We start from the raw sequence: 12,230 nt of genomic DNA, 5'->3' as shown, positions 1-12,230 counted from the left end.
AATTCAACTATTTTCTTAAAGGTCCCATGATATGGATTATTTTATTATTTTATAATGTTTCCTGGGGTGCCCTTATAATGTTAGTATGTTTTTAAGATAATTTTTTATTTTTTTTAAATTAGAAATAAAAGGCACTTTTCCTAGCCTGATTTAGCCTCTGATTTGAACACTCTGTTTGAAGGGGGGTGTCTGTGTGAGACTTCAGTGTAACGCCCACTGCTGTGATTGGCTGACATGCTTGCATATGAAATAGCTAGCATTACATGTGGAACTCTCCCGAATACTTTTACTATTACAGCTATTATACGTTTTTACTATTACAGCTATCGAGATTAACGAATCGTGAGAAGTTTAAGTATTTAGATCTATTCCCATCACATAAAAGGTTGCAGTGATGAGCAATGAGCAGATAACAGTCTGTTGATTGCGTGAATGAAGATCTTATCATTGCAACGCAGTTTCTGCACTCTCACTAATGATTTCACCAATGCAAACATGAGGTAAGTACAGTAAGAGCTTCGTTGTACAGTGTAACAGCGTCATTGATTTCATAACGAGTTTTGGCAAGAGTCCAGATAAACTTGCGCTGTGTGATTGACAGTTTAAATAAGATTATTTTTATCCTACCAAGAGAAAGTTGATATTTTAGTCACTGGCTTGATTTACTGATGCATAAACAGTATTGAATGATTTTGAGAGAAAGATTATGTCTGAACTTGAACAATTACACATCAGAAATTCACATAACCCACTGGTTCTCCAGAGGCTCAGATGAAGGAACTAAAAAAAAATACTTTTGTGTTCATTTGTACATCCAAACACTGAGCAACTGCCATGCTTCGCTCGTTTGGAAGCCATGATATCTCTCGAGGAAAAACCAATATCGCGCTCGCGCAGCTCATTTTCTCATGGGCAGGCCAAATTCTCTTTGCGGGCAAAGAAGAGAAAGGGGAGGTGACCTTTCCCCTTATGACGACATAAAGGGAAGATTCTAGATTCGCCCGTCTGAGCTTTCATTTTCTCAAAAATACCCAGGGCTTGGTTTACACCTATCAAAATGTCTAGCCACTGGGGGACCATAGGCAGGCAAGGGGAACTCATATTAATGTTAAAAAACCTCATAAAGTGAAATTTTCATGTCATGGGACCTTTAATGTTATAGATCTTATTATTAACAATACATCCATTCATTGTTTTTTTTTACCTTGTAATTTTTTATACAAAATGTCAACTTAATCTTCTGGTGAAACGACAGACTTCTCTCTGATGTATGCAGGATTTCTCCAGTCAGTTTGTCTGCATAAACCCCGTCCCTTTCTTACAATCGACTGCAAGCTAACAATCAACATACACTTACATCACTGGTAGTTGTTATTGTGGAGTGTTAGCTACTCTGAAGCAGGAGCTAGTTTAGTTTCCCCAAAAGGCGTTCCTATAGCTAAAATTTGTCCCAGTTCTTGCGGTGCGAACACGCCAAAAAGCAGGTACTTTCACCAATAATAATAGGAACTATGAAAAAAAATTCCTCCGCTGCGAAAGCCCCTAAAGTACTAGTAAAATTGACTACTTTTTGATACATTTGGTACTTTTGAGTTTGAAAACCATGGTCACTTTTATTTATGAACTGTATAAGATTCAAAAGTCTACCTTCGTGTTCTATGGAATAAACAACAGAATATAGGTTTGGAACAACATTATTAATTTTCATCCAGTGTCAGTTAACTAACAACAAATATATATATTTTTAAATTTCTATCACTGGCCAGCATCGTTTAAAATCAGTATTTATTATTAATAAATAATAAAGTATTTATTATTAGTATTAATATTCATATTCTTCTTTTCCTTAAATATCAACAATTATAATATATTTGTAGAGCAGATAGATATCAGTTATTCTATTCCATCTCCTCTTTTGTGCGTAACATTGATCCTCTTTTCTGTTAGACCAGGAGTTTAAAAAAACTATAATTCTAAAAATGAGTATGAAATATATTTCTTATGTAAATAACAACTGTCCTGTCAAATAAAAAAATGAATATTTGATCATTATAATAATTTTTTTATTCTACACTGCAAGTTACAATGCTAATATTTATGTCTTAAACTCTTCACTTTCAAATCCTCTAGCTTTTATTTTGGCAGAATATTGGTGAAATCCAGTGAACAGAAATGTTGGGAATGTGTAAATAAAATGAACCTACTGCACAACGAATTACCAAAATGCATGATAAACCCCTTTTTTAAACTCTGCGTTAGACTATGTCTGCAACTCCATGTCCGTGTCATCAGTTTCATTTTTTCAGAGTTATGTAATGCTGCTCTGTCAAATGCCCACAGGCGACCAGCAGCTTTCCTGAATTACAATAAGCCAGTTGAAATAAGTTTGTGAGAGCGTGACCTCAACATGTTTGAAGAGATCCCTAGATTGCCATCTGTTCTGCTCCACAGGTGCAGAGGCTAAATTAATGACTTATCACGCTTCCCCTTCTTCATAAACAAACATTTACATTTTCATTTGGCATTCACTTTAAGTACCACTCACAGTCCATTCAATGGCTACTGTTAAAGTGTGTTTGTTCCCTGGGAATTAAACTCTTGACCTTGGCATTGCAAGCATCGGTTGAGGTACAGGAGCAAACAGAAAAAGACCTTTTGGAGGCCAAATTGGTATGTATATGGCAGAGTCCCCACAGGATGAGTCAACGCTGCATGTCAATTAAAGGAACAGTAGCTGTGGAGATTGCCTTGCGAAAGCCAAGGTGACAAATGTTGTAGTCACGCTTCTCACGAGTGGACTGAGCACCCAGCACTGATCACATGGGTGGCCCATCACTGGCACATCAGGGGCATTTACAAAAACCGGGCCGTGGTGTTGTGTAACAGCAGGCAGCAAAACTGACAGGCTGGCGTTACTGTAACAACAGCCTGCAAATAGAGGGCTGAAATGCAGGCTTCATGTTTCCCCATGATCATATTATATTGTTATATATTACAATGCAATCATATTTTGTGCAGGCAATTAACTTAGAAAAGCCTGACAATATCACCTTCTAAACACCTTTAAGTATTGTGGTATTCCGCCATGTTTCTCACTGACACGACTCCAACTCGTAAAGATCAGGGTTTAAAGAAAACCCACTCATATTAACGGCATTGTGGTGGCGTTAATGTGCATTCAACTCATAAATACGATCTTTCCGACATGATTTAAACGCACCATAAACTACAGTATGTAGGGCAGGATTTTAGAGACGCTTTTAGAGGTATGCTTGAGCATTCTGTCCTTTTTAGTCACATCTTGTGACATCACATCCTGTTTTTGGTTAATTTAGATGTCTTTGGTCCATGTTGCGTTCAGTCGAACCGCACCAGAGTTCGTTTGTTTCTTGTTTGGTGCGCACCAGGGTTCGGATGGCAGCGTTCAGACTTATTCAATGAACCGCACTAACAGAGCAATCGCACCAAAGTTTGTTTTAATCAAGCCAAACCTGTCAAGTGTGAACACAACCTAAAGTGTCAATAACTTTAAGTTGTACAATCTGTGCTACACAAACATATTTACATACCACAATATAAACGATATAGCAAAATCGCTGCCACAATGTACATCATCATATCGCCCAGCCCTGCTACCATGGTATAAATGGTACAGCAAAATCTCTGCCAGTTGACATATTCCAGGTGTCACGAAGCGCATACTGTCATATCGCCTCATACCAGGTATCATATAAATACCCTTGCTTCTGTCTGAGTCATTCATATATGAATGATTAGCAATGAGTGCTTGAGATACCTACACTGACGCAAACCCCCAGTGGTGACACCAGCCGCTGAAATCATAAAGAGCATTTTTTTATTATTTAATATATATACGCAGTTGTTATTTTAAGAGGCTGAAATGCTGCGGAGATACTGCGGGTGAGTAATGAGGAAGAGATCAGGCTGACACGCAGGCAGAGGAACTTCACACGCTGCAGACAAAAGCTCTTATTGCCGTCATACAGCAGCGCCAATGAGTAACGCTGCTATTTAAAACATGCAGGCAGAGCTTACGAAATATAGCCTCAAGCCCGAAAGGAGGATGAGAGATTTCTCTCTGTGCAAGAAGAATCCATTTAATAACCTTTTTTCACTCTTTGTTTTGGTGCTCACTTCAGTTGAAACATAACTGACCTTGGGAGTTGCCACGTCTTCCTCTATGAGCGTCTGATCTGGGGAAGCAGGGGTTTGTGGGAAGGTAAATGTGTCTGTGGTGGACTGCAACAGAACAGGTGAACGCAGGTGACGTGCTGCCTGAGGAGGGACGCACGCTTGGGAGGGAACCGCCATGGTCTGTAAAATACCAATAAATATCGCAGTATTTTAACTATCATGGTTGTACCTTTGTTACATGGACAGGTACTTTTAAGTAGTCTTAGACTCTGTATATGTCAAAGTACCATCTGATACTGCATGAATAATGAATATGCTGATGAATCCATAAAAAGGATCCAAAAAGGTCTCAACGTTCACAAGCAACCCACCAAACCTTAAAAGCTTGTTTATATGGTTTACGGTCACAGAGGTTAAACTGAAAGAAGGATGGCTGGAATACAGATTTTGTTTCTCATGATTCCAATATTTACATTTTTATACCAACGCCATTTCAATATGTCTGGGAAGACTTCACAGATGGGGTTACCTTGACAACAGTCTGCTCAGCGACGGTGCTAGGGCGGCGCTGGCTGGCGTGCAAACGCTGTTCCACAGGGAAACTGCTGCGATGCGCTTTCAACCGCTCCACAAGCAGGTAGTAGATAGCAGCAAAGTGGTTATAGCTTTTGTTCTGGAGAGACTGTGACAGGAAAGGCAAGGAGAGCAAGACAGACAAGGAAAGAGAACACTAGAAATGTCACATTTCTATCAGTACGGTTTGAAAAGATTCTGAAAGGCTATACTTTGGAGAAATCAGATTTGGAATTCAGAGGAGAAATTATTTTTAGAAAAAAAAACAAAACACTACTAGAGTTCAGAATTGAAGAATTGGCTCAGGATTGTCAATTGAATCAAATTGGGCTCACTCACAGGAATTTGAATTACAGAAATGTTTTGTGAAAAAACATAAATAATCATTGTTTTTGACTAATTGTAGATGTTTATGTATAATTATTTCCCCCCAAAAAATATGTAAATCCAGTAAAAAGATTTTAATTTTGACATGCAGCACAACAAAATGTCTTCATAAACTTAATTAAAAATAAGTACTGAAATTGAAAATTTTATCTAATTATCAAAGAATAAATTGAGAAAATTCGAGAATTTTGGTTCTCAATGAGTGATCTTTCATAATAGTGCATAAAATGAGACATTTAGTTTATTAAATATAATGAAATGTATATAATTTAAATATAAATTCCTATAGCTGGCTGTCAAACATCATTTAAGGTTTTTCATAATAGCCCATATGTTTTGCGCATGAAAATCATTTCAGTTCATTTTGAAATTTATTTGAATTGAATTTTCAATTTCATTGTACTTTCTTAAAGTCAAATTTGAATTACAGTTCTACATACTGTTTGCAACCTTAATTCAGATGCAGTTTGATCTCAGGAACTGCACTGGAATTAATCACATTCCAAACCCTGGCCAAGTAAAAGCTGATCAACTGACCTCAATAGTCTTCTGCTGGTCGATGCCCAGGCTGTGCATGAGTCGCAGCACCTGCTCACTGTGCTCACCCAAGCCTGATTTGCTCTCACAGGGCAAACCCTGTCTATAGAGCACAGGCCGCTGGGACGGGACCTCCTGCACCATCCAGCGATGTTCTTTGATCTGACTCAGGGACAAACGCCTGGCTGGATCTAGAACCAACATCTTCCTGATCAGGTGCTCACAGTCTGAAAAATTATACATTGAATACGATGAGCTCAAAAGAGAGGCTGCCTCCTTCTGAAACTTTATCTTCTGGTGTAAGCAGCAATGTACTAATTATGTAGCATTTAACCCCCAACACTGTCTTTCAGTATTGATTCCAAATAATATAGATATTTGGGTGGTTGATAAATACCTACTGTATTCATGCCAACTCAAACATGCATGAACAGTCGTATAATTGTGTTATTGTGACTTCCTCACCCTCACTCATGAAGTAGGGGATGCGGAAACGACCCTCCAGGACCCTCTGTCTGAGAACAGGAAGGCTAGGGCCGTCAAATGGAAGAGCGCCACACACCAACACGTACAAAACCACCCCCATACTCTGCATGACACACACATTCACAGAAAATCAATAAATAAACATAAATCTCTTCCTAGGAACTAGCACAAAGGACCACCCACACACAATGCAGGAAATAATAATTATGTTTTCAATCAATTAAATTACCATTGGTTGTTGACGCAAGTCTCCATACTGACTGAGATGACAAATCAACAACCGGGAAGAATTTCGTCAGCTGTCTAATACATACATATTAGTTTGATGCCCCCAAATATGCTATTACCATGCTTTTTTGAACATGGTACCATGGTAATACCATGGTTTTGTGGACATGATCATTCCATGCTATTTTTTTAGAGAACTAGGTCAAGCCAAGTCAAATTTATTTATATATATGTAGCGTTTTTAACAATACACAATGTAAAGCAGCTTTACAGAAATCCATGATGTTGATGTTTATAGAGCTGGGGATACATTTTGTGGCAATACAAGCAATAAAACAGTTGGGATTTTCTATATCAGCCCTCCGCAAGTATACTGTATGTATGATAATAAAGTTGGACATACTTATACAACTTTATATAAAGAGCTGGGTGATAATATAGTTACATTTTATGACTAAATAAATCAGGCAGTTGAGATTTGCTACATAGTATATTTCGCTTTACATGATTGTACTGCATGTATGGGGATAAATATATCCATCTTTATATAGAGCTGTGCGATAATAAAGTTGACCCTTTTATGACAATATAAACAATCACACAGCTGAGATTTGCTATAGAGCCTATATTGCTGCTAAAAAAACCCCAGCTAAAACCAGCCAAATCTGGTTGGCTGGTCTTCCAGCCTGGTCATAACTGGTTTAACAGGCTGGCTTTAGAGGGGTTTTGACCACTTCTTTAGATGATCAGGCTGGTCTCAGCAGGTCAGGCCAGGAGCTGACCAACCAGTTAAAACCAGCTGTACACCAGCTTGGCCAGGCTGGGAGACCAGCTTGACCAGCTTAAACCAGCTACATTCATCTTAAAACAGCTAAGACCAACCAACCAGATAAGACTGATTTTTTTTGCTTTTTTCCCCCAGCAGGGGCTTTACGTGATTATGATGTAACCATGTAAATAACATGGTACATGAATATTGTACTTAGTTTTATATTTATATCAAATTACTATAGTATTTCCATCTGATATATTCAGTGTACTGCCAAGCTCTTACCCAGATGTCCAGTTGTGGACCCTCATACTGTTGTCCTTCAAACACCTCTGGAGCTGCATATGGTGGGCTTCCACACCAAGTGGTCAGGGGTTCCCCGGGACGGAAGAAGTTTCCAAAGCCAAAATCTGTAGCAGATAAAAAGAAAAGGAAATGGAAATGTTAGCATTGACTTTGTATATACATTAGTATATTCATTCTATGTGGAAGACTTAAAGTACATAAGAAAATGTTTACAGGCAAAAAAGGTCCGTTGTCTATTGTCAATAGAGTAGCAATGTATGAAGCTCAGCTCACACAGAAGTCACTTTCAAATTAAGTAGCTTTTTATTGGTCAACACAGCAAATCTGTGTGACAGACTTCTCGAAGGGAAGCCTCTGACAGCAAGGCTTTAGAGGATGCCACTCCTCTAGTTAAGTGGGCTCTTATCAGCAGAGGTGAGGGAAAACTGAGCGCCTCTTATGCTGAGGAAATAGCCTCCACAATCCACCTGCTAATTGTCTGCTTTGAGACAGGAGAACCCTTCTTAAGTGACCCTAAACACACTAATAGCTGGTCCGACTTCTTCCAAATGGAGGACCTACGTACATAGGCCTCCAGGGCATAATAAGTGTAGCCTTGATCAGCCGACACATGTGGTGAAGGATGAAAAGCCTGCACGATCACAGACGGTGCCACATTCAATGGCACCTTGGGCACATAGCCTGGCCTAGGGTGGAGAAGGGCCTTTACCCTCCCAGGAGTGAACTCGAGGCAAGAGGGAGAAACAGAGAGAGCCTGCAGGTCCCCAACTCTTTTGAGGAACGTAATAGCTAGCAGCTTTTAAGAGTGATTAACTTCCCTTAAACCTCGTCACTGGGTTTGAAGGGTGCTAGGGATAATCCTTCTAGAATCATGGACGGGTCCCAAACAAGAATCCTGGCCTGGATGACAGGCCTCATGCCCTCATCCTCCGAGCGCCACAAAGGAAACAAGCATTTAATTGGTGTTTCCCCAAAGGGCCAATACTCAAAGGTGGGTGGGAGGCAGCTAAGTTAGCAATGTAAACCTACGGTGTGAACAGCGAAATACCACCAGAGAAACATCCTTGGAGGAACTCCAGCACTGAAGCCACTGGGCAGTTAACTGGGTCCAACTGGAGTTCCCTGCACCATAAACGAACACATTCCACTTTAAGGCATAAAGTTTCCTCGAATTATGTAGGAGAACACAGACATATTGTGTGTTCGCACTAGAACATGACGACCCCTGAGGTCCAGGAGGAAGCACAGCCATCATCCCCAGGCAATTTATGTGCCAAGAGAGATGATGCCCTCTCCACAGACCTCTGGTAAAGCGACCCTCCATAACTGCTCTCAAGCCTGTGAGGGATGCATCTGTAGTCACGATTTTTCGCTGACAGGATGCTCCCAACACAGGACCCTGGGACAGGAACCACAGTTTCTTCCACATAACCAGAGAACGAAGGCATCTACGTGTTACCCTGATCATGCAGAACGAGTTTGCCCTCGGGGAGAACCCCCTGGTCCTGAGCCATCACTGTAGGGGTCTCATGAACAGCAGGCCAAAAGGTATTATGTTGGACACTGCTGCCAAAAGCCCCAGCACTCTCTGAAAGTGTTTGAAAGTGATGGCTTGGCCTAGCTTGATGTTGGTGACTGTGGTCAAGATGGTCTCTATATTAGCAGGAGACAGCTGTGCCTGCATCGTAGTAGAGTCCCACACTACCCACAGGAACATAGTTCTCCGCTGGGGAGACAGTGAGCTTTTCTTGACATTGAGTCTCAACCCCAAGCACCTTATATGGCAAAGAACGACATCTCAAAGCCGAACCGCCATCTCTTCCGACGGGGCAATGATGAGCCAGTTCTCTATATAATTTAGTATACTTATGCCCTGAAGTCTCAGCAGAGCCAGTGCTGCATCCATACATTTCATGAAGGTGCGATGGGATAACGCTAGGCGAACGGAAGAGCCAGGTATTGGTATGCTTTTCTTCTTGAAAGCGAACCTCAGGAACTTTCTGCATTGAGGAAGGATGGAAATGTGGAAGTACGCGTCCTTGAGATCTATCGTGACAAACCAGTCCTCTGACCTGATTTGACTCACGATAATAAGGATAGTTAACATTTTGAACCCGAATCTCCTCAGAGACCAATTAATCACCCTGAGATCTATAATGGGGCGCAACCCTCCATCCTTCTAGGGAAATGAAGCTAGCGCAAGTTCTGCCAGGAAGACTCAATCGTTCGCGTCATTAATTACCTCCTCATCTATCCAATTATATCACTTACTGTAGCTTAAAAGGGCAGCGCTTACACATGTCTGAGTTCGCAGATGCTGTCACTCCAGTACCTCCATCCTCCCCGCCTCCACCAAGATGGGATCTTTCCTCCAACTCCTCTACTCAACCAAGCTGGGTCCTCCCTCTATCAACCCCAACACCATCAGTCAGGCTATCCCTTCCATCCTGAAGACTTCAGATGTCTTTTCCTCCATCCACCCCACCACCACCAGATGGCCCCTTTCCTTACTCCGCCGGGGGGTGAGCGGCGCCCCCGCCTTCGTCTTCAGGCGGGACTCGCAGATTCAGTACCCTCTGAATGCGAGTTATGAACGGGGCCTACGCCAAAGAACCTGATTGCTTGCTGAGCTCCTAAATAAATGTTATTGTTACAGTATTAATTCTCCCGAGTCTTTCTGGTAGAACTATGAAGTACCGGCTGTAGAACCCGGCCCCCCTCTGCCGAGGAGGAATACATTCTATGGCCTCCTTCACTAAGAGGGATTGAACTTCTAGCTCCATTACCCGACCCTGTTGGGGTTGACGATGGTCCACACCACACCACTGAATTTCGGCGGACGGTACTCAAATTTAATTCTGTAACCCGTTTTCACTGTACGCATGACCCATTGAGATATATTGGGAAGATTCCTCCAAGCTTCCACATACTCTACTATAGGGGGATCAGTTTTCCAGCCCTCGTTAACAATTATATATCACTTTTAAATGATTATTTACTAAATGAATAGTAGTTATTTAGATTGATGTGGTTTGGAATTGGTAAAATGTGCTTGGAAAAAAAATATGAACAGAATATCGACTTGCATAATAATTATGCATGCACTGTATGTGGGGAAATGTTTCATCCTCATGTGAAATACCCAATTGCATGGATTTCTATTGAAATGACTGGATTTCACCAAGGAAAATTCACAGAACAGTAGTAAATGTGATCACACCTTTATTTGCATATAATTGAATGCATCCCTTTTTTTTTTTTATCATAGAAGCTGTCATTTGACTTGTTGAACATCCCAAATAGTTTAAGAACCTAGGCCACAATGAAACTAAGTGTGTCTTTGTCAAGCTTCTTCAAATAATTTTTTACACTAGCTGAAGAATATCTGAGTGGTTCTTGCCCATTTTGGTATCATTAATGTGGGCGAATTAGCTCAAATCAATTGAAAGACCAAAGCTTAGGCAGCTGACTTGTTGCCTTGCTGCTGTATAAGCCATTACCTTCTTAGGTACCTTCTCTCCGTTTGCGTTCAAAGTTACCTCACAAAATTGATTTAGTTCAGGTTTCTGAGGCAGAATATCGAGCTAATGATCAACAGAATAGAGAGAGCTTTAGTGATAACCAAGCAAATATTTAATTATCACAATACAAATTTTTTGCTAGAAATTATGTAAGTAAGTTAAGAGCCTGGTTGGTTTGGGATGAGCTATTCAACAAAGTTTGATACTTGAGGTTATTTTTTTTATTTTTTTTAATCCCTAGTGCGAAGCAAACAATTGTTTTATGCAGCCAATATGGAAACTAATTGCATTTTATTTGACAGATCTGGTCACTGGTGCAAACTAATATATAACACAAGTAATTGTAAATATAAACTGTCCAGATGGCTAAATAGATTCCTGGCTGTGTGTCAGTTCGGGGAGGGTCTGCGTCTACTCATAGACAACCAGCGGTGACGCATTTCCCCTGATCTTTACTCCCAGCATATAATGGACAGGTTCAATTGTGTAATGTAATCTATATAATTTAAAGATTATTTGATGCACGTCACCGCTGATTGACGTAGAGTAATGACTGCATGGGGGCGGGAAGAAAAAACTCATATGCTGTAAGGGTGGACATAAAACAGGATATTGTGTTCTATGTCCATGTAATACAGAAATCAAATTCTAAAAACACGTAAACATGTAATACAAAACACATAATACAGAAATCAAATTCTAAAAGTAATGAAGACAAAAGCCTTGATTAGTCAGAGACTTTTTTCGGAAAATAAGTTACACTGACTGTCACTCCGGGTCAAAATTGCATTGTTGAGAGAAAATGAGCAATGCACTATTCAAATAAACATAGGCTCACATATTACCTCTTTCATTCGGCACAAATCCAAAAGAATCTGCTTTGTGCATTTTTTTGTGCTTGATGTTAAATGAAGTACCAAACGTTGGTTCGGGAGGAGCCTAAACATTCAGTCCCGTCAATCATCATTACAAGTGTACTATATAAGCACCAGACACTGCGTCATCCCATTGACAAATTATTCCGGCAGCCCTCCTCCTCCCCGTCTCCTACTCTAATTCTCTCTTTCCTCCTATGCGCAGTACTGTTATAGGGGGTTTTAACTCTGAGCTCGAGCCAAGCCTTGGAATCAAGCCTCCTCCAAAGCACAGCAAGCCAAGTTAGTTTACAATTAACTTTTAAGGCTGAATGGGCAGGTGAACTTGTGAATTGCATTATATCACTTATATAATATTTTATATTTATAACTTATATCATATTACTTATTGAA

The 12,230-nt window shown here is 40.3% G+C and overlaps 1 protein-coding gene across 6 annotated transcripts in view; it reads right to left on the bottom strand.

The window, feature by feature from the left end:
- sik2a (salt-inducible kinase 2a) overlaps positions 1-12,230 on the bottom strand; it is a 51,237-nt gene that overhangs the window by 19,766 nt on the left and 19,241 nt on the right. For all 6 annotated transcript variants that reach the window (XR_014206140.1, XM_082170092.1, XM_082170094.1 and 3 more), the window contains 5 exons: positions 7,421-7,545; positions 6,118-6,241; positions 5,653-5,879; positions 4,685-4,837; positions 4,177-4,335 (listed from right to left, as the gene is read on the bottom strand). Coding sequence is in view for 5 of the 6 variants with exons in the window: in XM_082170092.1 (XP_082026218.1) it covers positions 4,177-4,335; positions 4,685-4,837; positions 5,653-5,879; positions 6,118-6,241; positions 7,421-7,545 (788 nt within the window). In the remaining variant the exon portion in view is untranslated. The remainder of the gene's footprint in view (positions 1-4,176; positions 4,336-4,684; positions 4,838-5,652; positions 5,880-6,117; positions 6,242-7,420; positions 7,546-12,230) is intronic.

This window comes from Leuciscus leuciscus (assembly GCF_965113295.1).
Source record: "Leuciscus leuciscus genome assembly, chromosome: 5".
Taxonomy (NCBI): Eukaryota; Metazoa; Chordata; class Actinopteri; order Cypriniformes; family Leuciscidae; genus Leuciscus; species Leuciscus leuciscus.
The sequence above is the reverse complement of the archived record's forward strand: the minus strand, read 5'-3'. Positions and strand labels throughout refer to the sequence as shown.